General features: G+C 34.1%; 1 protein-coding gene and 1 pseudogene across 8 annotated transcripts; both read left to right on the top strand.

Moving 5' to 3' along the window:
- Positions 1-1,076: 1,076 nt before the first annotated feature.
- Positions 1,077-27,460, top strand: LOC127881924 (heat shock 70 kDa protein 12B-like). Of its 8 annotated transcripts, none has more exons than XM_052430142.1 (13): positions 1,077-1,135; positions 5,651-5,732; positions 6,082-6,127; positions 6,355-6,723; positions 7,939-8,319; positions 8,555-8,674; positions 9,909-9,952; positions 10,229-10,282; positions 14,839-14,907; positions 18,038-18,337; positions 20,982-21,200; positions 21,795-21,936; positions 22,146-27,460. In XM_052430142.1, exons 3-13 carry the CDS (start codon positions 6,082-6,084, stop codon positions 22,718-22,720), a joined length of 2,319 nt encoding a protein of 772 aa, XP_052286102.1. In that variant the 5' UTR covers positions 1,077-1,135; positions 5,651-5,732; the 3' UTR covers positions 22,721-27,460. The 8 variants fall into 8 exon arrangements, with proteins under 8 accessions (XP_052286102.1, XP_052286097.1, XP_052286103.1 ...); XM_052430137.1 differs by having other exon boundaries at positions 21,795-21,984; XM_052430143.1 differs by having other exon boundaries at positions 21,795-21,916; positions 22,146-22,266.
- Positions 22,726-27,460, top strand: part of LOC127881398 (FAD-dependent oxidoreductase domain-containing protein 2-like) — a 31,752-nt pseudogene continuing 27,017 nt past the window's right edge.

Below are 27,460 nucleotides of genomic sequence, written 5' to 3'. Positions count from 1 at the left end.
TGATCCGCTATACTTCACCGTCCCGCTTCGCCCGGCTGCTCCCGATACTGTGCGGTAGATAATTATTCCGTTAATTGCATCAATGACCACACGTGTGTAATGTCGTTAGCCATTAACACTTGGGTAAAGCCTGTCAATGTAACTCTCAATTTAACTGCAATTAAAACGCCGCCTGCCGAAAGGCCGAACGACTAATTGTTTTTACTAACAACGTTCCAAAATGCATTGAGTTATATTTTTGCAGTGCAAGTTAAAACAGTTTCGATTTAAATGATTGCCCATGTCTATATATATATAGATATATCAACGCCAAAAAAATTTAAGCTTCACTCGCATGGGAGCTTATTTAACATATTTTATTTAACATACGACTATAATTAACTGATTACACGTATTAATAGCATCTAATACACCATTTGTAAACGAAACTAATCTGGTTAAATACATTAGTTTAGTTTAAATAGTTAGTCCATAAGTGTATATGCAGAAAAGCTCAGTTGGCCGAACAAAGGTTTAAATATGTGAACATAATGGACATTTCATAATCAACACAATCATAACAAACTAAAAAAAATCACTACATGTTTATATGGTACCTACAAAGGTCGGAAGGAAATTACCTAATCCTTGGAAATCAAAATGCGTTTTTTTAGAATGTAAAAACATGATAAAGTTTGACTGGGGAAATAAAGGGCCTTGTACAAACTTGTCCCATTTTCTGATTGTGTATTGGTTAACAACAGTGATATATTATTAATAGTCATAACACGTAAGATGCTTTTTTTTATTGACCGAATTTTCGTAGTTTTATGCACTTACTTGTAAATTATCCAGATGTCGGCTATGTACGAAATATGGCGAAATTACAGGACGTTCATATAACAGTTCTTACACCTTAATGCAGAGGACAAGTGGCAATGTTAATAACTTGACCGAATAAAAGAATATACTATAAATGCAGAGCCCGAAACACAGATCAGTAATCCCCCAAAATAACCTAGTAGCCAATAGAGTCAATAGCAGCTTGAGTAGAACACAGGGTGGCTACGCCGCTGCGTAATTTCACATACGGGTCTGTGCGACCTCGTTTGAGACTTTGTACAGTTAATCGGTACAGTTGCGCGCAGATTATCGGGTAAGACAAACGGGTGTGTTACATGTGAATGATCAAATAATAGTATGTTACTCAGTAGATTAAGGTTAGGCATTTTACATTTGAAGCATAAGTAATACAACATAGTATAATCTTATAAAATTATAGGCGTTAGATAGACTTTCTTTTTGCTTAAATAAAATCAAGGTTTGTAGGTATTGGCGTTTGTTGTTGTTGTTTTAATGTGTAATTTGCGTATAGTTGTGCCTTTTAAGTGGATTTAAAACACATCTTTCAATAAATAGGGGAATGATGACATACTCAATTTTGTGTTCACCGTTTATTGATGTTAGAATGAAGTTAAAGCACCATACATATCAGTGTCTTTCTGATGAATTGTGAACACTCGAGTATAAACATAAATCGAAAGTAGGAAATTCCCAACAATGTATATATAAACATTATTTAAATGATAAACGTTTTATTAATTGAATTTGTTATAAAGTTAACCAATCGAGATTCGTTTGTTAAATTATTAAAATAAAGGTATACAATTCAATTGAAAGTAGAACGTTTTCAGCTATATACAAATATACATACACGATAAACTTCGATATGTTTTGTCAATGCAATATTCTGGTTGTTTATTCTTTTAATATTTTATAAAGAAGTAGTAAGGCACATTATGTTTTCAAGCAGCAAATTTAAAACTAACACGGTGAACAATATGCGTCTTTCTATTTATAAGTGCTAAATGGATTAGAATATAAATAAATTTTTTTTCGCTTTTGCAAAAATAATTAAATATTCTATTTCAATGGGTTCAGTCGACTTACTCGCACTTCTCCTGGTCTAGCTGGTTAACAAGTTCTAAAATCATAAACGTATGCAAGTATGAGACGTCTGATCTACTTGACTCAGAGGTAGGGCGAGCATTGTCGTAGACTTATAACAACACATGTTAGTCAGTTTATATTCATGTAGGCTCAATGACAATGGGTATAGAAAGATAGATTACTGCCTCTCTACTATATATATATAACATAACATATATATAGTTGCTACCGAAACTATTCAAATACATGGAATTATTAGGCAGCTCGTATTTAGAACAGTTGTTTGGAACAATAGATATCTACTGATTAAACAGACGGTTATTTATGCTTGAAGAGTAAAAAGTTAATATTTGGGACAGTAGTCAGCCAATGTTACGAACAATAGGTATGTACTGGTAATGTTTAGAACAGAAGGTAGCTTATGTTTCAAACAATAGACATCCATTGTTTGTAACAGTTAAAAGTTAATGGTAAGAACAGTATGTATATGATGTTTGGTTTAATAGGCAGCCAATTGTTGGAAAAGAAGGCAGCTTATGGTTGAACAGTTGATAGCTAATGTTTGGAACCGTAGGCAGCCAATAGTATGAACAGTACGTTGCTAATGTTTGTAGCCGTAGGCAGCTAATGTTCGCAACGGAAGGTAGCGTAGTAGGCTACTACCGCATGGAAAGGTACGCCGCTTATGTTTGGAACAGTACGTATCCAACGACTGTACAGTCGTCTATCAACTGTCTACTTTTGGATTACATTGTATTCAGGGGCGTCGGAAGCAAATTGACATTGGGGCGGCGGAGGGGGTGAGTATGCAAGGGGGTATCCCCCTCCCGTTCGTGGGTGTCCGGATTTTTTTTCAAATGTTAGCATCAAATGGCGCATTCGGGTGCGTTTTTATGCCTGATACCTGACCTTATACACATCTATTACAGGCATATTTTGACAAAAGTTGTGACTGACAGACAGACGATAGAGAAGTGATATCTTTATGCCGCAGTTTGTACTCTGTAGCAGGCGACACAATAAAAGGGATCATGCGGGTTGAAAGAACGTTCTTCGGGATTTTTCCCCGAAATTCCGTTTTGGACATTTGCAATTCGTTGGTTTGTTTGGAGTAGACATATTGAAATGAAACAAAAACGTGGTAAAAACATTAAATACGTTTGTTTTAAATTATCGATTAACTTTGAGTCATTACAATAAATTCGGGTATCTTGAGGTATCTTTAATTTTGTGATAATGAAGGACTACATGATATCGGCACATTTGTTTTGTTTCATACTTTCCTTTATATTAACAAAAAGAAGCAAAGGATTAGATCATACCGACAACTAAATATTCCAAGGTTTAATTACTCCAGAATAAAGGGATTATCGTTATAAAACAGACCGATCAATTAACAACATAATTGACACGTACATTACCGCGGGCGGGTGATGACAATCAACAATACATGTGCCATAACCGCGAAAGCGTGATTACCTTGCTTCGTGGTAAAGATATTTTCAAATATACGGGTATTGGAATGACATAAAATGAAAAAGGTCTTTGCCGAAATTTTAATTTTTCCGAAAATATTGGGGCGGCGGCCGCCGCCCCTGCCGCCCCAGCTCCGACGCCTCTGCAGTTTATCGATGCACCTATAAATGAGTTTCAAAAAGTGCATTTATGTAAAACGAACTAAACGTGACATTGCAAAAGGAGTGTAGTAGTTTTTCCTTGCCATAATACATTCACACTGAAACATTACTCCGTGTGCTAATATTTTGCATGGTTTGTACTTCTTTTAGTAACTTTAGTAATTTGAGTCACGGTTATTATATAATCTTATAATACCTCACTTTTATTCACAATGCTTAACTCCCATAGGCCATCGTGACATAGAAATACTGTCAGACCCAATAAATTTACTGTCCAAAAAATACTTTCTCCCGCCACCTTGGTAATCACGTGCCACCAGCGGAAAAAAAATACTGTCCAAAAAATACTGTATCCCGCTGCCATAGCAACCACGTGCGGAATTTTCGAAAAATATACTGTCCCATTTGCGCATGCGCAGTACGCAGTTTTGCATTTCCGTTTTATTTGGATAATTTATATATCGATTGCAGCTGAAACTGTGCTGTATAATAGATAAATGCCATTATTTTAGCATTGACTGGAGTCATAAAAAAATTCAATTTAGTATAAACGTTTTCCGATTTTGGACGACGAATTTAAGGACGCACAGAACGTGTTTTTAATATTCTGTTATGGGTATGCCGTGTGTGATCCGATGCATCAATGGTGCCTATGTTAAATCATTTATCCGAGAACAGGGAACGACAAAAGTACAAACAAAAAGCAAAACGCGTTCGAAATAGTATCTTACCTATAAAATCCATAAATAATCCATATAAGTCCATGATTGACGATTGTACATCAAGGGTCTTTAATAATTAGTTTAGCATAATTAAATAAAGACCCTTATGCCATCCTATGACTATATTCAAATGAGTATATGCACACGATAAACTTTCTTCTTCGTCACACGCTACGTCATGTACTCTACATTCTTGCTGTTCAAATGAACCGGAGCAGTTTATGAAATAATAGCCGTTTGTAAACTCGGTTGCATTTGCAGATTTCTGCATACAAACATATATGTAAACTTGCACAATGTTTTATTTGTCTATAGTTAATGCTCTTATTGTACACGAAAATAATTTAATATATAAATACACAAAGAATGGAAAACATTCCATTACACAACAGATAAGTTAGTGGATGATACCCGTGTACAAAATGGGACATTCCGAATTCCAGTGTGGTGCTATTTTTACCATCTTATACTTTACACATCTCTATGCCGGTGGTTAAATTGAACTTTGCGCCGTGAGGTTACGTTGCGGTATAGCGTGTTTATACAATCGAGTTACTTTGAAGGTTACTAAACCTGAATAATTGCAAACTTACCAAGGTTTGAAAGTTACTGAGCGGTAACTTTAACCAGCGTTTATACAGTTGGGTGCTGAACCACTCAATATATTAATTGTTGTTCATTGCTGAAATTAAATGCAATTATTGAATATTAAAATTGTTTATGATTTATATAAATTGCTAATGTTTGAATAGTTTGTTCGGTATAATAAAATAAATATTACATGTCTGACAGGGTGACAGTAAATTTGTCAACTTTCGGAAAATACTGTCAACCTTTGCTTCGCCTCGGTTTACAGTTTTCCTCAAGTTGACAAATTTACTGTCACCCTGTCAGACATGTAATATTTATATAATATTTGATTAAGTTTCATGTTCAAGACACGCCTTACCTTTATTAAAAGAACGCTTTTGTTTTAAAATATATTAATGGAAATATAATCATAGTTACGAGCTGTCAGAGTTTTCGAGAACTAACATCATGATTTTTAGATTCAAGAAGCAGACATGTGTATTCCTTATTGAAAGCGATCATTGGTTTGCAATTTACAGGATTCAGAGAATTAACATTTTAACAGTATTTACATTTTTCACAAAAATATATCATTTTATGGCATTTATGTAAAATCTCAATGCTTAAACATGTGATTATTGTAAGTAAGTAAAAGTTTCCATTTTAAAACAAGTAAATGGAGCAAAGTAGACAACCAATAAATACATTTATCTGTTTGCGTTTGTTTCAGTGCCGTAAAACGGTTGAATACAATGCAGATTGTCTAACGGTGTATTCGTTTTATTTTTACAGAAATGTCGTAAAAATCTTGGTGGACAGGACTGTATTCGAGATTCGTTTATAATGCACTACATCCGTCTACTGATTAACAGTGGTGAGTATGTTGTGCAATAATTTCACACCTATTTTTTACATAGTTTGTAGCAAAAAAAAATAATTTATCAATTTTAGTTCGCAATCATCAAGGCATAACGAATGTCAACATATGTTCACATCATTGTTTTCAAATATGCGAATACAATTATGCTATTCACACATTGTTTTATTTTTATTATGATGGGTCATACTAATAAATCATTTTAGAGCGACACACATTCGTGTACATATGTTATTCATTTCTGTCTTAACAATACATATAACGGGAAAATATATTTCGAAATTAAAACACACAAACTTAAGATTACTATTTTGTTTAAACATGTGCATGTTTCATACATTTTCAGATGATGTGGCCCGTGTTATTCGGATTCGTGACTTTCCTTTCATTGGGTAAACCACATACATATCAAACTTTTCTTTCAATGCTCGGAAACGTTATGTAATTTTGTTTATACTGTTTCTTTTTTAAATGACTTCACACATCTTAGCACTTATGAAATTAACTTATTTCTGTCAATATTCACTTAACTACGAATACGAGGATGTTAAACACCAGAAACAAACATTCACACAATAACTGAAGTAGTGCAAATCCTTTGTGTGTCATACTATTTCAGAATGTACTGCCGTTATCGGAAACATGCAAGTCGCTAGAAAGAAGGAAATAACAATTGAATGTGCCTCAAACACCGATCTCACTTTCAAATTTTATAGCAACTTGTTAAAGAAGTTTCTGACGATTGCAGAATGTGACATTAACAGACAGTCATGTGCGTTATTGACAACTACTCATACAAATGTGTACACTATTTTGTACACTGGACGTGGTGGTATCCTAGTATTAACAGATCTAGAAGAAGAGATAATTGGAAATTATCAATGCTATGAAACGGTTAATCCTCAGAATTCAGTTAGCACAAACATAACAACGTCGGAGTATACAGCCACACAGGGAAATAATTATACTGTTCCAACAAAATCTGATGGTACGTTAATTAGTATTACAAAACAACACTAAAGACATTCAACAGTGTTATGCTTGTCAGTGTATCACGTACTGAATTATCCTGTACTGAATGTTTAATTGCCTCGAACTGTAGAATTGTACAGTGTACGTGTAGATTTTTGTATTGAATGTAATTTAGATGCGACCAAGTTTGACATACTTTTGCGCTGACGTCAATAATCACACCACGTATATTGAAAATATAACGAATACATGAATATTTTAATTGATATTATAATGGTTATCAAAGTTAAAACACACCAACTTCAATTACTCTTATTCAGTAATTTTTGCAATCTTTATTGAACAGTTTATATGTACATTCCAAGAATTGATTTCACATACCCTGACAGTTTCGATCCACCGTTGAATAATCTTCATCAGACTGTGGCTTCGCGGGAAGTGAACGTCACAGGGCGGGCTTACTGCCGGACTGGTTCCCAGCAGTAAACAAAGGCCTTTAGATGTGGCTCAGTTGGTAGCCCCCTCGTCCCTGTTCATCACCCGCCTCTCCTTTGCTATCGCTACCGATTCCCTAGGTTTTCTGAGTGCGGTGTTGTTTTCCCTATCCATAACGTTCACCTTCTCCCAGTCAATGACATATTTATGGTTCGTAACTATACTGGAGTGGTCTGTTGTTTCCTATTCTTTCCTTCTTGACCGCGTAAAAACTTGTGGGCTGTTCTTTGCGTCTTTTTGTGCTCATTGATCCAAGTACTAAGTTTGCGACCTGTTTCTCCTATGTACACCGTTTCACAATTATTGCACGGAATCTTGCATACACAGCCGCTCACCTCTTTCGTCAGCGTCTTGTCCTTACGGTGAACAAGAAAGCGTCTGAGGGTGCTGTGTAGTCGCTTTACTACACCTGTGGTGCGCTTTCTATAGACTCGCGCCAGCGCCTCAGATACATTTTTCACATAGGGAATAACTACCATACCCTTCCATTTGTTCTTGGTTTTATCCCTTTTTTTCTCCTGTTTACTGCTGGGGACCAGTTCGGCAGTAAGCCCGCCCTGTGACGTTCACTTCCCGCGAAGCCACAGTCTGATAAATATTCACCAATGGTGGATCAAAACTGTCAAGTTATGTGAAATAAATTCTTGGATTGTACATATAAACTGTTCAATAATTTTCAAAACATTCCTGATGAACTTCTTTCGAGACTTTTGCAATCTTCTTTCTTTACTTTCAGAACCACTTCGTCCGCAAAAAAGGGGGCATATCGTGTTAGGCGTTTTTAAAGATACGTTCATAGAATGCTCTTCCAATGTCGATATTACTTTTAAATTGATCAACCATAAAGCAAACGTCACAGTAACACTTGCAGAATGTGACTTAACGAAGAAAGCATGCACTATATTGCAACCAAATTTGCATAACAAATATAATCTGTCCTACACAGGCATTGGAGGAGTTTTGCATATAAAAAGTCTGAACAACGAATCGTTTGGAACATATATATGTTGTGAAACATACAACCCAGACATCTTTGTCAGTATCGACGTTATTGCACGCAGTACGGATGCAGCGAACAACACTTTTAATTTTACGATATTGGCCGAGAATACTACAGGTGCGTATTCAAATTCTTTTCAAGCGTTATGGTTATGCGTACTTATTGTTTGCATATTATTAAATGATACGCTATAAAGTACATATGCATACTATATATGCCATGCACAATGCGCGGTCATAAATCGTTACATATGTTTCCAAAAGTACAAAGAATATTCGAATAAAGTAACTGGAAGCTTTACTTATCGTTTACTAGTAAGAAGTATTATAACAGTGTACAACTTATATTTTAGACATCCACTCGGATCAAGGCGCAACAAATAGTTCTTCATTTATATTGGCAATTGTACTTCCTAGTATTGCTGCCCTGACAACTGGAATCGTATTCATCAACGTTTATTTAAAGAAGAAAGGTACGTTCATTTCCTTTAAAAGTATGCACGTAAGCTTCCGGATTGTTTTATTAGTCCCCTACCGGTTTCACCGGAGGGGACTTATGGTTTGCGCTCTGTGTGCCCGTCAGTCCGTCAGTCTGTCACACTTTTCTCGATCCTGCGATAACCTTTTAAGTTCTTAATATTTTTTCATGAAACTTGAAACATGGATAGATGGCAATATGGACATTATGCACGCCATTTCATTTTGTTCCTACGTCAAAAATTATGGTTGCTATGGTAACAAATAGACTAGAAATACTGCTGGAAATGGTGGTTTTTAGGATCCTGCGATAACTTTAAAAGTTCTTCATATTTTTTCATCTAACTTGAACCATTCATAGATGGCAATATGGATATTATGCACGTCATTTCATTTTGTTCCTGCGTAAAAATTCTGGTTGCTATGGCTACACATAGACTAGAAATACTGCTGAAAATGGTGATTTTTTGGATCCTGCGATAACTTTAAAATGTCTTCATATTTTTTTATGAAACTTGAAACATGGATAGATGGCAATATGGACATTATGCACGTTATTTCATTGTGTTCTTACGTCAAAAATTATGGTTGCTATGGCAACAAATAGACTAGAAATACTTCTTGAAAATGGTGGTTTTCTGGATCCTGCAATAATTTTAAAAGTTCTTCATATTTTTTTAATGAAACTACCAACATGGATAGATGGCAATATGGACATTATGCACGTCATTTCATTTTGGTTCATACGTCAACAATTCTGGTTGCTGTGGCAACAACAAAAATATTCTGACAATGGTAGAATGTCTGACAATGGTGGAGTCGGTAGGGGACTTTTATTGCTTGGAAATAGTCTTGTTTAAAATGTCATAGAAACTTCATGAGAACATTCAAATATGTAATTTTTGAATGCTTAATGTAATAACTTAAACATATTAATATCACATAAACATGTTATATGCATGTATGTTTATCACGCAGTGTTTAAACAAGTGTTTACGCCATAATGCTATGATTTTAATAGACCGGTCCAAGGCGGTCCACACTGTTATACCATGGTGTTTATTTTCGTCATGTGTTTGTGTTCTGCGCCAATTGTTATGCAATAGGTCACTTGCCTCGTATACCAGACCTCTAAATGATGATACGAATGCTCTGCTGCGAATGCAACTGGAGTTAAACGTTTTTGTTACATCGGCCTTTGTATCTAGGCCGGTTTTTTTTATCTTTCAGCATTCATCTGGGCTGCTTCTAACGCAACAGACGATTTGGACATGGTTTTTTTTTTCATTTTTCGTCTCTTTGTATTGATAGCTACTCGTAAATGTATTACTTATATAACATATATCGCTAATTAAGGTTTCCGTAATACGTTTTCATCGGGATACATTATTCTGTTTTAATAAATATCAATATTGCCGTATGGCGTTCTCGATGCCAAAAATAAAGGTTCGATTAGTTAAAATGATATAAGTTTGAAGCTAAAGGTGCTAGGTTCAAACACATATTTGTTTTTCTATTGCAATAATGCTTTTTACGTTTTGTTTGTTTAGTCACCAACAACACCAACCATAGCAAAAGATGGGAATGAAGAAGATGAAAAAACTGTAAGTACAATTTTCCTGGACGATTTATCAAGATGGCCAAATAGTTCAATTGTATCAAACAGCGATTTTTTTTGTGTTATGTTTGGCGCTTTTTGTGCGTAATAATGTATTACAGATATCAAAGAAAACAACAGCAACAACATCAAGACATGTTTATAAGACATAACCCTACTTACCTTCAACACGATCATTTCCATTTGGATAGGTGTCATTCATTTTTCATTTATTTTCATAATAATCTTTTATCCATTTTTGCATCACTATGCAACTTTTAGCCATATCTCTTTCGTATAGAGAACACAAGAATAACGTAAAGTTTAAGTATCTTATCATTCAGAATCTTTTGATTCCATGATAATGTATATACACATATAATATACAGCATGCGTAAGGCTTGCGCCAAACCTTAGAAATCAAAAAGTGTAATGTGTGTTCGATGTTGACGCACATTTACTTATTTTTTGTATGAATTATGAACTAAATATTACTCGTTGAAGACAGCAACCTACAGCAGGACTTTATTGAGTCACGTACAGTTTTCTTTCTCTTATCTTCTTTCTAAGGCTATGCGCAAATATAACTGAATGCAACTTCATATAAAATGGTGTTTTATTAAAATCAAAACAATTGTTGTATGATCTGAAATAAAAACTCCGCGGAATTGTTCGTTTGTTTTGTATAACGCCATTTGATTCGCGTGTCGTACAAAATATTTTTGTTAACAAGTTATAGGAAAATACATTTCTTCAATTAATGCTTTTACATTAACTTTTCGTTAATATCGGAAAAGTAATTCCTGATAGCATTTCTTTAAGCCTGACTAGGTATTACATTTTTTAAGATTATTTCAATCGAATTTGAATATCTTGTCAAATTTTTCATAGAAAATCATGAAGCACCAGTTAATAATTGCGCCAGGTACTTATAAATTAGAGTCAATGAGAACAACGTTTAATTATTTTACAAATGCCTGATACAATCTTAACTTCCCTTTATTATAAATACATACGAATTTGGCGAATTTGGCTTCCTCAATCGTTCTGAGCCAAGGCAATTTACATACAAAGTCTCGAGGATACTTTATAAACCAACAACTTATTGGATCTGTTTATGTTGGTGTAAATAGAGAATACTAGGTCGGTGCCGAATAAAGCAAAGTTTATTTTGCGAGGCTTAGAAAATCTGAACCACGAGCCTTGGCGAGTGGTTCAGATTTTCGTGCCGAGCAAGAAACCTATACCGCACTTAAAGGGTTTTGGTTTTTATATTGTTTTTTTTTCTGCTTCGCTTTGAGTCGGCTAAATCATATATGTATATATATATATATATATTTAATGTAATACTCGCTAAAATAATCTGGATTTACCGGAGTGATGTTCTCAGTGAATAACAATCGTTTTTAGCTCATCTATTTTTTGAAAAAAAAATGAGCTATTGTCATCACCTTGGCGTCGGCGTCTGCGTCCGGTTAAGTTTTGCGTTTAGGTCCACTTTTCTCATATAGTATCATGCTATTGCATTCAAACTTGGTACACTTATTTACTATCATGAGGGGACTGGGCAGGCAAAGTAAGATAACTCTGGCGTGCATTTTGACAGAATTATGTGCCCTTTTTATACTTAGGAAATTGAAAATTTTGGTTAAGTTTTGTGTTTAGGTCCATTTTATTCCTTAAGTATCAAAGCGTTTGCTTTAAAAATTGAAAATTTGGTTAAGTTTTGTGTTTAGGTACACTTTATTCCTAAAGTATCGAAGCTATTGCTTTCATACTTGCAACACTTACTAACTATCATAAGGGGACTGTGCAGGCAAAGTTATGTAACTCTGACTGGCATTTTGACGGAATTATGGGCCCATTATACTTAGAAAATTGAAAATTTGGTTAAGTTTTGTGTTTGGTCCACTTTACCCCTAAAGTATCATAGATATTGCTTTCATACGTGGAACACTTGCAAACTATCATAAGGGGACAGTAAAGGACAAGCTGCATAACTCTGGTTGTCATTTTTACGGAATTATGGCCCTTTTTTGACTTAGTAACTTTGAATATATGGTTAAATTTTGTGTTTCGATCCACTTTACTCTAAATTATCAAGGCTATTGCTTTCAAACTTCAAATACTTTCATGCTATCATGAGGGTATTGTACCTGGCAAGTTGAATTTTACCTTGACCTTTGAATGACCTTGAGTCTCAAGGTCAAATTATTAAATTTTGCTAAAATTGCCATAACTTCTTTATTTATGATTTGATTTGATTGATACTTTGACAAAACAACTCTTACCTGACATACCACAATAGACTCCACCCAAACCATCCCCCCGAATCCCCCCCCTAAAAAGGTGTTTTTTTTTCTTAAAGATCATCTAATAAATGACCACCACACCCTAACACTATACCCCCCCCCCCCCCCGACCCAACCCACCCTCAATTTTTTTTTTTATTTTAAACATGGTTAAAAAATAATAATATTTTTTTGTTTTATTTTATTTTTGAAATACTGTCCAACCATCCCACCCAAGAATCCCCCCCACCACCAAAAAAAAGCATTTTTTTTGCATTTTTGGAAGAAAATGTAATACATGACCACAACCCCACACTATACATCCCCCCCTCCACTCCACCCCTCCTTCCTTTGTGATTGAAATTGAGATAGGTCCCTTCACCTTTAAAAAGAAAAATAGATGAGCGGTCCACACCCGCAAGGCGGTGCTCTTGTTTTAAATTGTTTTCTCGACCTGTTTGCAGACAATGATTGATGTTCAATTAAAAAAATAATTAAGATTAGGGACTACAGAGTTAAACTTGATTACCTGAAGAGGGTCACCATCAAATTAAAACAAAAGCATTTAAACAACGGTGGACTTTTATTCCTGTCAAGGTCCCGCTTACCTATCTCATGGATTTTTTGTTAAACATCAAACTTACCATGCTCATTAAAAATGTAAGGTAAGGGCTGTACCTACGTGAAAAATGTTTACTTTGTTATGTGCTGAAATTGAAGGTTTAACATTTAACTATGTGCGGATTTATATGTGCATAGTGTATCCCAAATGATAAACATCGAGTTTTATGGCCTTACCCCGAAAAGGCATGTTTAAGTTGAGTGTATAGCGTTTCACGGAGAAAAAAGCGATATGTAGTGAAACATTGATTGCTTGGTACGCTTTTATCAGCGAACATTGCTTTCATGAGGAAACTCGCATTGCATTGTGCATCTAAAAGCACAACCAATATTGCCGCTAATTAAAACTAAACACGTTTATGACAGCGGGTCTATCACTGTCATTCAAGTATATAAACATGTGTTGGAATTTTGTCGTATTGATATCAATAAGGTTGTTTTTTTGTTGGTTAAACATCCTTAAAATGACAGCAATTAGAAAATGCAAGTATTTTTTTTCATCAGGACATTTTAAATGCCGGATTATTGCATGTCTAGTTGTGGTTCGGTTTGAAAATTTAATTCGCAGCAGATTTATGTCCCTAATAGCGTCCTTAGTCGTTTTGTCTACTGGTAGGGTTCAAATCAGCTCTCTTAAAATCACGTCTGAAAACCACGGCTTATAAATTGTAAGCCAAAAAAGGCGACGGAATGTTGAATTATGTTTGCTTTCGAGTTAATACCGTGTTTTTTTCTCATTCAAGTGACAAAATGTTCACATTTCACTCCCGCAAGCGATCGTAAAAAATATTATGTTTATTGTATCACTGCTGAGAACAATAAATCACAGTATTATGCAATGCATCATAGGAATGATCGTACTTGGGTAAACTATATTATCAAATACATAATATTAACTTCTAATTAATTATATTTGTATGTTTTACATACACATGTAAAAAAAGTTAGGTGTTTAAACGCGAAAGAAGTGAACATTATATAATACCATACACTGGATTATATTATCAGTGTATTTTCTTTTAATATTCTAGCGCAAAGATTATCATGCATTATGTACAAACAAAGGTTCTCATCATTTTAAAGCGCAATAAACTCAACGAATACAATATACGGATATACTTAAAATAACTTTAGACATTGGTTTTTAGCTTGGCGTTTTCGGAGAAAACCCGAGGTATTGTCATAGCCAGCTCGTCGTTCGCCGTCTGACGTCCGGCGTCCGCGTCGTGCGTCCACCTACAACTTTGAAACTTCATATATAGATGCACCGCGATGAGTTCTACAAGCCACACCCATTTTGGGGTCACTAGGTCAAAGGTCATGGTCACTGTGATCTCTAAAAAAACAATTCTGACAAGCTTTCATTTATTCAAAACTGCACCCGTAGCCGAGCGTGGCACCCGTTATGCGGTGCTCTTGTTAAATTAACAATAGACATAATAGTATTCATAAAACAATAAGCTCACATTTCACATTATACATGTTTGTCTTTATATAGCTTTTTACGAAAATACGAATAAGTGCATGCATCAAAAATCAACTGTTACTATGGTTCATACCAAGATATATATGTTTGCAAACTTTATTTATTATGTCTCACTTAAGCACTTAAGCAACAACGTATTTGTAAATTATGATATCGGTATTTCAGCGTTTACTGGGGTTAACAAGCAGTACATCAAATTGCGACAGCACACACCATGATGACTTTGGCAAATTGGTAAGTATTTAAAAATGGATAGTCAGTATTATATAAGTGCATATTATGTCAAAGGGCAATTATTAACGCATCCAACAGCGTGCGCGTCAATTTAAGATTGATGGCACATGTTCAGTGTCATGTTCACAAGTGAATAACCGCAAAAGAATCACCATATAATTATCATAATTTATTAACTGATATGCGTCTCGAACATTACCTTTACAGCCGCAGTTATTTAGTCATCACAAATGTCTGAAATATTTACATGCTTAATTTTCGCACATCTATTTAACAAAGGTGACATATCGCAATGTAAGACACTGATGCACATGTGAATGCTTGACAAATTACCAGCGATGGCTTCATGTAATTTAGATTCCGCTTCACGACGTACCAGTTCCATTTGAATCACTTTGGATTTAAAAATACATTTATTTCCATTCATATTGAAATCGAAAAGTGATATGCAATAACACAAACTGCCAAAAGATTGTCGTATCGTAGTTGTGCACGTAAAACTAATGTCGACGTATAACACGCATTTCAAATAAAACATGCACTATATATTAGAATAATACTCGTATATATCAGTGGGTACCGCACGGATGTTAACACTCTCATTGAAACAGTATTTATTACTCATGAACAACATATCAACGTGACAACTATTATAAAGGATACAAACTTTTAACAGCACAACACCAGAATATGATTATAGGCTTTTATACGGATCTCGCAAAAGTAAACGAGTAATGAATGACATGTACATGTAGATGCTAATGAATCAATAATGTTCATCCTGCGAAATTGTTAATATTGTGTATTCTAAACAATGTTTTTCTTTTTTGAATCAGATTTAGACATTTGTATATTATATAAAACACTTTATCGACAGTTAAATCGCACTCCTTGCAGTCTTAATGCACACAGCCATAACGAGTCTTACAATTTATTCTATCAGAAAACATGATTTTAATTATCCCCCACCAGAGGCGGAGGGATATTGTTTTGGCGTTGTCCGTCCGTCCGTCCGTCCGGCACTTTTGTGTCCGGAGCCATATCTTGGAAGTGCTTTGGCGGATTTCTTTGAAACTTCGTATGAGTATATATATATGCATAAGAGGATGATGCACACCAAATGGCATTGTACACCATCTGTTAAATACAGAGTTATGGCCCTTTGTATCTTGAAAAAATGCTTTTTACTATAGGCACTTTTGTGTCCGACGCCATATCTTGGAAGTGCTTTGGCGGATTCCATTGAAACTTGGTATGAGTATATATATGCATAAGAGGATGATGCAGGCCAAATGGCATTGTACACCATCTGTTAAAAACAGAGTTATGGCCCTTGGTATCTTGAAAAGATGCTTTTTACTATAGGCACTTTTGTGTCCGGAGCCATATCTTGGAAGTGCTTTGGCGGATTTCATTGAAACTTGGTATGAGTATATATCCCCCGCCAGAGGCGGTGGGATATTGTTTTGGCGTTGTCCGGCTGTCCGTCCGTCCGGCTGTCCGTCCGTCCGTCACTTATGTGTCTGGAGCCATATCTTGGAAGTGCTTTGGCGTATTTCATTGAAACTTCGTATTAGTATATATATGCATAAGTGGATGATTCACGCCAAATGGCATTGTACACCATCTGCTAAAACCAAAGTTATGGCCCTTTGTATCTTGAAAAAATGCTTTTTACTATAGGCACTTTTGTGTCCGGAGCCATATCTTGGAAGTGCTTTGGCGGATTTAATTGAAACTTGGTATGAGTATATATCCCCCGCCGGAGGCCAGATTCGGAGGGATATTGTTTTGGCGTTGTCCGGCTGTCCGTCCGTCACTTTTGTGTCCGGAGCCATATCCGTCCGTCCATCTGTCAGTATGTTCATCCGTCCGATTTGCACCCATCCTCAAACAAAGCATTTGTTGCGGGGGATATCAATTCTACGAATTTGCTTGTTGTTTTAACGTCCTTTCAGTACCTAATGCGACTCCTTGCACGAAATGCTTGACTTTAGTATTTATCACTTGCATATATTATTGATTATAAACAAAATATGCTTCGTGTGAACAATTGAATAATACTTATGTACCTCTCAATGTAAAATCGTTTTACAGCAACATTCCCATACAACTCTTTCCGTATGCGTCTCGCTTGACTCGTCACGCATTAACATTGCCCACATTGGCGCAACCAATTAAACAGCTTGTCATTGTCATTATCTGAGAGCAAATTTTTTCTTTTAATATGATACATATATGATTAAAAGTTGTAGTCTTGTAAAGTTGTCCAAAGTTTGTTGCAATGCGCATGGGGTTAAAATTAGCCAAGCATAAGTGGTCAAATTATTTAAATATACTTATTTTTTTCTGAAGCTGCAAAAGTAAGATTTAAAAAATGTTTTTAACATGGAAAAGAGGTTCTGTGCTAAGTTTGTCCAGATCACGCCCATAAGGTAAATACTGAACACGCATCAGGGGCCACATGCTGAATATATCATTATATAGTAAATAACGTTTAAACATATTTTTGAAATTACGCGAGAAAGGGTTGAAACATCGAGTAGTTCTCCTCTAAAAGGACTTTAAGTCATGTCGCCCAAATCAAAACTTGCCACTCACTGAGGGTAACAAGACACATTTAGTTGTGTGGTGAATAACTTATATATATCTTCTTTTCTTTAGCATACATGGTAAAGGGTGTAATGATTTATGGACTTTGTTTATGGCTGTTTTCTTGTAAAATATTACAAATCGGACTTTATAATAGTAAATAAACTACAATGTTTGCTCTTAAATCATTCCATTTAAATTTTGTTTGACATTATATTGTGTTCTTTCAAAAAGATTGTTGAAATCAGCACACTCGTGTCGAATACAGGGCCATGCACCGATACACTGGTGGGCGATCTAGGAACCCCTTGTTCTAAATACTTATATTATTTACAGACTAGAGTCAAATTTCAACAAAAATTCTAACGCATGATATTATAATTATTTGAAATACTATCAAAACTATGCTTTTCTGGCATTGTTGGTAAACCTATTTAAGGTAATGGTATATTGGTATTGCTTTGTTAACTAAACATTCATGTATTGTTCAAAGTAAACTGTTTTTGTTATCTTATGTTATTATTTAATTTATACCCAGCACATAGAATCCCCCCCAAGCATTCAAGCTGTTGCTGCCCTTGAACTTGGAACAACACACAGTGGGTATGCATTTTCTTTCACCCACGATCCGAACAACGTGGTTATCAACAAGAACTGGTTATATGGCGGCTCATCAACCGAAGTGGCAACTAAAACTCCGACAATTGTACTTCTGGACAACAAAGGGGCATTTCACTCGTTTGGATTTGATGCAGAAAAACAATATGATTTTCTGGCAAATGAAAACACTCACCAAGGCTGGAGATTGTTCAGACGTTTTAAAATGGAATTGTATAAGGTACTATTAATCAAAGACAATAATTGAATCCATTAATACGAATAATAACGTTTGATAAATATTTGTTTAATGTCACGATAACAAAGTAAATTAATGCACCAATTATAGTTTAACTAAACCTAGTTAGTGAATACATGTGGGGTTATTCAAATACTTTTTCAAAAGTCCTATATAATATGAATTTGAATCATGAATTATTTCTGTTTTATCTATTGTATTGAAAGAGTCTTGTTCGTATTTTTGAATGGCATGTTCAAATGACTATAACATAATTTTATTTAAGTAAATATTGCCCATTCATTTATTTATTTTAGCTCTATTGCATTTAAAGTATTTAATACTTATTTGAAAGGCTCTCGAGTCCGTTTCCTTGGCCTAGAACAAGTACTTGGTGTCTGTGGGGGAACGTTAAAGAACGTCTTGAACACATGACCTACCAGTCGCTTGGCGGGCACCATATTCATTACACCACGTCGACCTATATAATATTATTAACAATGTCTTGTATAATGCTATTATTACTATTGTTGTTTCTATTAATATAGTAACTACTACTACTACTACTACTACTACTACTACTACTGTTACTACTACTACTTCTACTACTACTACTACTACTACTACTACTACTACTACTTCTACTACTACTACTACTACTACTACTACTTCTACTACTACTACTACTACTACTACTACTACTACTACTACTACTACTACTACTACTACTACTACTACTACTACTAGTACTACTACTACAAGTACTACTACTACTAGTACTACTACTACTAGTACTACTACTACTAGTACTACTACTACTAGTACTACTACTACTAGTACTACTACTTCTACTACCGTGTTTTTATGGCAATTTCGGGGCCGATATTCAAGTAAAAGTTGGGTTTGGGCAAGTTATTTTATAATTAGTTGTCCGCCCGGAAAAGTGCAAAAAAGAACAGAGAGCATTTTATTTAGACTTTAAGTTCTGTAATCATTTTGTTAAATGTTCAAAAATAAAAAAAGCTTTTGTGGTGTATCATTTTGGTTTATCAAACAATATGAGGTTAACAGTTACATGTTTGGGCAAGTTGCTTTACGTTCAGTGCAAGTAGATTTTGGAAGTACTGGCCCGGTAGGGCAAGTTGGTTTTTCGGTTAATGTTGAGCCCTGATATATCTCAAATTTATTTCATAAACAACTAATAAAGTATATAACTATAATTAATATGATTTTGAATTATTATAAAGAGTTATATTAAGTTAGTTTTTCCCTAAATGGCCAGGGAAGGGCCTGATGTATCTAGGTATATTGTGTCAATATTCGTTGATAAAAACATTCCAATAAGGTCCATTTTATTGATAAAAAATGCTCACATTTTCCATTTTATCGATTTAAAAAATCCCAATTAGACTCAAAATGGCAAGGAAAACTAAGACTGTGCATGACGACTGAACTGTCTGAAACTAATGTTGAAAAAATCATTGGTATATATTTAAGAAATAGGACAAAGACATTCAGCTGAGAATATTACATTCATGCATACATGTGTATTCATATAATAAATATCATTACATATAAAAGAGTAAATTTTTAATTTTCCCCATTTCCTAAAAAACAACGCGTTTTTCCCCTTTGGACGGGCCCCGCCACCATTCCCCTATAGGTGAAAAAAACACTGTACTACTACTACAAGTACTACTACTACTAGTACTACTACTAGTACTACTACTAGTACTAGTACTAGTACTACTAGTACTACTAGTACTACTTATTATTAGTAAAGGTGTTAAAATGATAAACAATTACTTATTATTATTTAAGGTGTTAAAATGATAAACAATATATAAATCATAATACAATACAGTTATACTGAACTACTACAGCTCATAATTGAAATCCATCACTGCCATTTCTATAACGGCCGAGAAAATAATATGACGACTAATTTTATGGTGAGCTAATATACCTTGTATAAGTACGGATATGCAAGCTGGAATACCACATAGGATTAGCAATCCTCAAACAAGGCCTTAAATGAGCAAATGAGTTATTTCGCTTGATTGAATAATATGTATTCATCCTTTTTGTGCCCCCGGTAGGGTGGCATATAGCAGTTGAACTGTCCGTCAGTCAGTTTGTCCGTCCTTCCGTCCGTCCGAAATCTTTAACATTGGCCATAACTTTTGCAATATTGAAGATAGCAACTTGATATTTTGCATGCATGTGTATCTCATGAAACTGCACATTTGAGTGGTGAAAGGTCAAGATCATCCTTCAAAGTCAAAAGTCAAAAAATACAATTCAAGGGAAGTAATAAGATTTAAAAGGGAGATCATTTCTAAACCTGCTAAATGATGTATTGAACTTTTATTTCAAAGCGGCGAAATAGGGGCGTTGTGTTTCTGACAAACACATCTCTTGTTTGAATTTATACCAATTATTATAAGATTATTTACTTTGCGGACTTAATAAAGTCCACACACGTTTTGTGATGTCCAATATTACATAGCCACATATGACAATGAAATATTATAGGTTTATATTGTGTTCTCTGCAAAACCTGAGTATGAGATTGTGCTCGCTAGAAAACAGTGTACCTATACATATACATTTAATGCGTAACCAAAAATGTTATGTATTTGAATAGAACTGTTCCTTGGATACGACAATTGATGACCTAGAAGGCAATCCATATCCCGCGATGGAAATATTTACCATGACACTACACTTTCTGAAAGAACATCTCTTAATTGCTTTAAAACACGCATCACCGGAATTGCTTGAAACCAGCATACAGTTCATTATAACCGTGCCTGCGATATGGACTTCTGAGGCAAAACTCTTCATTCGAGAATCTGCTGTAAAGGTACGTATACTCCTATAAAATGGTATTACAATGGTATGCGTATAAATATTCCATAGACATGTCATTAAAAAAAACTGGCACTTTAAACGATCCTTCCAAAATCACGTACCGTATCAACCGTGTTTATTTGATTGCAAACAAAATTAATGAATTTAATTAGTCATCTTTTCGCATTTGAAACACATACGTTTGTGGAGATCGGAAATAAACATATTAACATATTAATAAAGGTGTTAATTTCCGCGTTGTAAAGCATTGTGGTTTAACTGTCTAACAACCTTAGAAAGATAGGATAATAGATTAAATACACATATAATTAAAAATTGTCTTCAAGATTAACTTCCAGAACTATAACTAAACTCTTCCTAAACATACTACAATATCGCGCTTGGTTTGACCTATTTTGGCCGATATTCCTCATATCACGTCTCTCCCGTACAACATGTTTATATATCATAGCTTTATATGTTTTACCAGTTATGATTATTTTTTCGTATAAAGTATAAATTGTTCTCGTCTTCTAATGCTGAGTCAGCAGCCCTCTTAAATTTATTAAGACACAAACATTGTTTGATGCTTTTGTCTTATCTGAAGGCTGGAATAAAAAACCAACGACTGAAATTGGTTGTTGATTCGGTGGCTGCGGCCACTTGGTTGACACGTTTGAACATTAAAGACAGCCCAGAAATTGAATTACAAACGCCTGGGTCGAAATGGTTGGTTGTAAAAATTGGAGGTCAGATAATTCATCGAATTTCCGGCTTAAACATGCCAGTATTTGAATGTAAATTTATTTATCATAATAACAGATTTGAATATAATTTATTTAATATAATGGTACATTTGTTTATCAAAAATGTATTAACAATTATCAATTGTTCCCTTATGTGTACGGTTCCTGTTGCTATCCATGATATGTGTTTTTATTTTTGGCTCATTTATCAGGTGGGACTGCAGATGTATTGGCATACGAAGTATTATCTGAAGGCAAAGTCAATGTGATACTAGCAAGCGGTGGGGCTTGGGGCTTTACAAACGTCGAGAAGAAGATTTTGGAAAATCTAGATAGAGAGCTTGGAGCTGGAAACTTAGACAAATTACGCAGAGAGCGCATTGGAGATTATTACGAACTTTTACAAGAAATTTCAGACAAAACCCGATCAAAATATATTTTTTCACAAAATGTATGTTTCGTGAGGCTCCCGAATTCACTGTCGCAATACGCCAAACATAGAATAGAAACAACGAAGATTAAAGCATGGTTTGAGAGCGAAATATCAAGTTTTATTGCCCACATTAAAACTGTATTAAATAATAACCCAAGTTTAAAGGAAGTAACTAATATGGTTTTAGTCGACCAATTTGCCGAATCGATGAACGTTCAAACCATGTTGCGGGAAGAATTTCCAGAATTAAAAGTGATTATTCCACCAGATTCTAAATTGGCAGTTCTGAAAGGAGCAGTTTTGTATGGACACATCACTGATACAGATACATCTATTCCGAGTGATAGCATATAGACACAATGTATCTGCAGTGTATAACATATGGGGCTAATCTCGATAGCTCGCAAGAATTGAAGGCGAAGTACCACAAGGGTATGCTTCTTAACTTGGCTTTACTTACACATGTCTTCGACCCGGTCAAGATACGCGGGTATAATGGCGATTACTTTGTTTTAATTTACCTACTTGTAGCAAAGTACATTTATTTTTGTTTAGTTTAAGACCCGATGTCTTTCCGAAAAGGGTAAGCGACTCTGTTATGTTATGGAATGAGTCACTATTGTCATTTAAGATATAAGTTGCATCGTCAGCAAATAGGGACTGTTTAATTTTGTCGCCAAGTTCTAACGATATGCCATGTATATGTTTATTTGATTGGATGTGATGTGATAGATACTCGATGCATATGTTAAATAGCGATGATGAAACTGTTTTAAAAGAAGCCATTGTTAATGATTATACTGTTAATATCGGTATAGAATAGTTTGACCCATTGAATGAGACTTTCACCAAAGTTAATATTTTCTAAGCAAGAGAACATAAATGAATGATCAAGCGAATCGAATTCCTTTAGTCTACAAAGAATATTAGACCAGAATTATTTGAATTATTGAAATAGTTTATGCCTTGTATAAGACGAACGTTTTCACCAATGCAACGTCCTTTTATGAAACCAGATTGAGATTTTGAAATGATTGATGGTAATATTTTTGTAATTCTGTTTGCTTTACTTTTAGTTGCTATTTTGTAATCATTTTTCAGTAAGCTTATCGGGCGCAAGTTTGACAAGGATTCTAAGTTGTTTCCGGGTTTTTGAATTAATGATATTAAACTTTGATTTTGAAGCGCGGTTCAACGTCCATTGTTAAATGAATAATTTACTGAATTAGTTAAATGTACTTTAATATCGTTTCAATTTGTTTATAAAACTCGATTGTGATGCCATCAGATCCCGGGCTTTTGTTATTTTGCATTTCTTTAAGAGCTTATCCACATTCATATTCAGTCGGTAATCCGTTACATAATTGTTTTCCTCTTCATTCAAAGCATGATGTGTTTTTTAAAAAGGGTGTTATTTTCGACATTCTTTCGTTTGTTTAAGATTTCATAAAATAGGCGTTGTACTTCTAGTATTTGATTTCTTTTTGTAATGTCTATGCCCTGAACTACTTTGTGTATAGTTTTTTGTTCTACGTTTTTCAATGTTTGCAAAGTATTTTGTATTTTTTCATTATGTTCAACATGTTGTGCTCGCGCTCGAAGTATTATGCCATTGAGGTGTGTATGATAGATTCCTTCAAATATATTGTTTTTAGAAGCAATTTCATCTTCAATGGCGATGTTATCATTTGTGTTTGTTTCATGCAATTGTTTTTTTCAAGTGTTTCAATTTCTTGTATGGTTTCAATTTTAAGTTTGTATATATATATATATAATGAAAATGTGAATTTACATAAAACAAATAAGATACAAATGTAACCAGACTTGATGCTTGTATTAACCTCCATTTGGCTAGCTTTTAAAACATATTTAAGCTGTTCTTTATTTATAATAAATATTATTATAATATATTTGTTAATGTGAACTTCTGATTTGGGTCTTAGTTTACAGGTTTAAAAAATACATCAACTATTTTCAATAAGTGTTTATAAGACATGGACAGATATTCGCTTACTAAAAGTTGCTACTAAAAATAAATTTCATGAATTAACATTTTCACAATAGGTAGTTTTGTACGTAATTGCATACCACTAGAACCTGACAACTTATAAAACAACGGTTGATACTTTTTGATTTATTTGTTACATATAGTATCATTTATCTTTTTATACGTAGTGTGCTTGAATTTGAGTTTAACTTGTAATAGTATTAAAACAAAAGCAAAGTATAATTTAAACTAAAATGTATCTCGTATACTGATAATATATATATATATGTTACCATTTCTGGTGTGATGATTGGGATTTCAGAAGGTTGACAATTTGAATATTATTTAATTAAATGCTTATCTTGCACATGAACACATTTAGCTTCGGTTGAAAGCAAAATAGAAGCCTTTTTTACATACGAATTGTTATATTACGATTTGATTAATTGTGTTATGTTGCACTGATTTTATTTGAGACAGAGATGTACCAGCGATAAGAGTCACTCAAACAAATTAACAGAAATGTTCTGAAGGTTGACAATTTGAAAATTAATTAAATGCTTATCTTGCACATGAACACAATTTAGCTTCAGTCAAAAGCGAAATATAAGCCTTATTTTCATACTAATTTTTATATTGAAATTTGATTAATTGTGTTATGCGGAATTGATTTTATTTGAGACAAAGATTCAACAGCGATAAGAGTCACTCAACAAATTAACAACTTAAATTAAGTTGTTAATTCAACGTTACAGTTTATTTTCCATGTACATAAGAACAAATTTATTATAGTGTATTTAAGTTTATTACGAAAAAGTACATGTCACTATATAAATAAATGAACAGTACAGATCTAGTATGTGATTGGCGACAGTAGTACAGTATTCGCATTATAGTAAAAAGTATAGTGTACATGTTTATATAAACCTGTTATGTAAATTTTTAAGGATATATTGTTTAATTGATATTTATGTATTATCTCTAATTTACACTGTCTATTTGAGAAAAAACAACAACTGATACAAATGCATTATCTCTAATTTTTAAATCTATTAGGAAAAACATTGTTGGAAAACAACAACAAACTAAACAGCAATAAACAGAAATAAAATAACTCGTGTTTCTGTGTAGCGAAAACAAGAACTGGATAGTAGGTGATTGTTAAATTTTTAACAAAAACTATGATCAAAAACATATACAGTACCGTCTCTATGAGTTTAGTATTAATACATCTTTGAAACTAGACTAGTCAGAACTTTGTACATAACACATGACGAAAAAACAGCGATACTATTACCATCTGTACCGTAATTCACAAAAATACATTGATATGATTTGGAGTACTATTTGATTTCTTTAATGAAGATATACATCACTGACCATAGTTCTTGTTAATTTGATTATAATCATAGTACATTTATAACAGGGGGGGAGGACATGCGTATGCGGGAGCTTACCGCGTTTAAGTGAGAAAGTTGGAACAAAACTTCAAAGGTGGCGTCGTTTGTTGGGTTTTCTTGAAGGAAGAGAGGATATTTTCACCCGGTAAGCCCCTTTGTATTTATAATTATTTTAAATGAATACGCCCTTTCGGCTCTCCGGTGTTTGTGCTTCCCTCGGTTTTGTGTTTCAAGATCGTAGACGTCGGAATAAAAAAAGTTATTGAAGGATAACCGTCCACAAATCTGTTGTCTCCTAACATTCGAGAAATGGGATGTACAAATATCATTTTCTCTTATAATACACAGTATTGACGCACGTGTTCGGTAAAATATAACTAAAATCATGATTATTTCATTTTCCCGACGCCGTTGTATCTCTGATAACTAATTTATTGTAAAAAACTATTGGTTAACTCCTCTTTGGAACTTAACTTCCTTTTAAGCACATTTTGTGACATGACTTCCAAATGACCAACACCCATACCCATGTAAGAAGGTAATACACGAACTTTCTGTCGTGAATGAATTTACCATTTATATGGATGTTTTAAAGAACGTTTCCTCTGTTTAAATGTATACCTCTTTCATACTTTTCAAAGATACGAAACCTCAAGCTACATTACAAAAGATGAAACATAACATAACTTGTATTGTTATAAACTGCGACATTATATGTGACAAGTCTGACATATAATTGCTATGAGTGCTTCTTAATTGCACGTTTTGTTCCGTATATGTCAAGATGTTAGTTTCTCACTTTTTTATGAAATAAACCATTATCTGTGTTACCTCATTTCTTCCTACGATGTCTCTGCAAACATTTTCCATTGTATTCAGCACTTGCATAGATAGATAGACTTTTATTTTCCTCCATTCACGGAGAGCATAACATATAATACAGGTTGGTTTAAACACTATTTATTTAGTTCATTGAAAGTACATATAAGCAATACAATACAAACATACATATTATATTTGAGCAATATGCTAGGCAGGTAGAATTGCAGTATTGCTTTACATAAAGGCTGTAAAATACAATTGGACAGAATTGAGAAGGAAGCTCGAGGCTTATACTATGTCTCTCTTCTGTCAGTTAGAAGCGCTGCTGTAATGGTGTAAACAACCAAACGTATAACAACTATTTAAAGACATGTCAAAATTACGAACAATATATTACAGTGATAGATAATTGCATGCTGGTTAGAACATGCTGGTTATTACATTTATACATGTAATTATGATTTTCGGGGAAGCAAATTTTGGGACCACAAGCTAAAAGATAGTGGTATATATACCTAGTCATTAAAACGACTTGCGTTGTATAAGCATTTACTTAAAAATATTTATGTTTTATTATTTATGTTGTTCATGCCAAGATGTTTGTTGATTCCATGGGAATTCATGTAATGTATACTTTACATGATTTTTTTTTCTAACGGAGCGAGTTATGCATCCCCTGTATTTAATTAAAATGTGTCGCTCTTGTTTACTGTTGTAATTTGATGTTGAGATGGTATGATTATATAAATACTATAAACTGTCGTTTGAGCAAGCTTACATAAGGTAATGTGCCTTGTTAATGTTTTGTTTTGTTTAAAGATGTTTATCTACTCCATTACCGTAATGGTCTGATGTTAGAGCGTGTTGAATAAAAATTAGACGTTA

Source organism: Dreissena polymorpha, chromosome 5 (assembly GCF_020536995.1).
Source record: "Dreissena polymorpha isolate Duluth1 chromosome 5, UMN_Dpol_1.0, whole genome shotgun sequence".
Taxonomy (NCBI): Eukaryota; Metazoa; Mollusca; class Bivalvia; order Myida; family Dreissenidae; genus Dreissena; species Dreissena polymorpha.
This window is presented reverse-complemented; position numbering and strand designations above follow the sequence as displayed.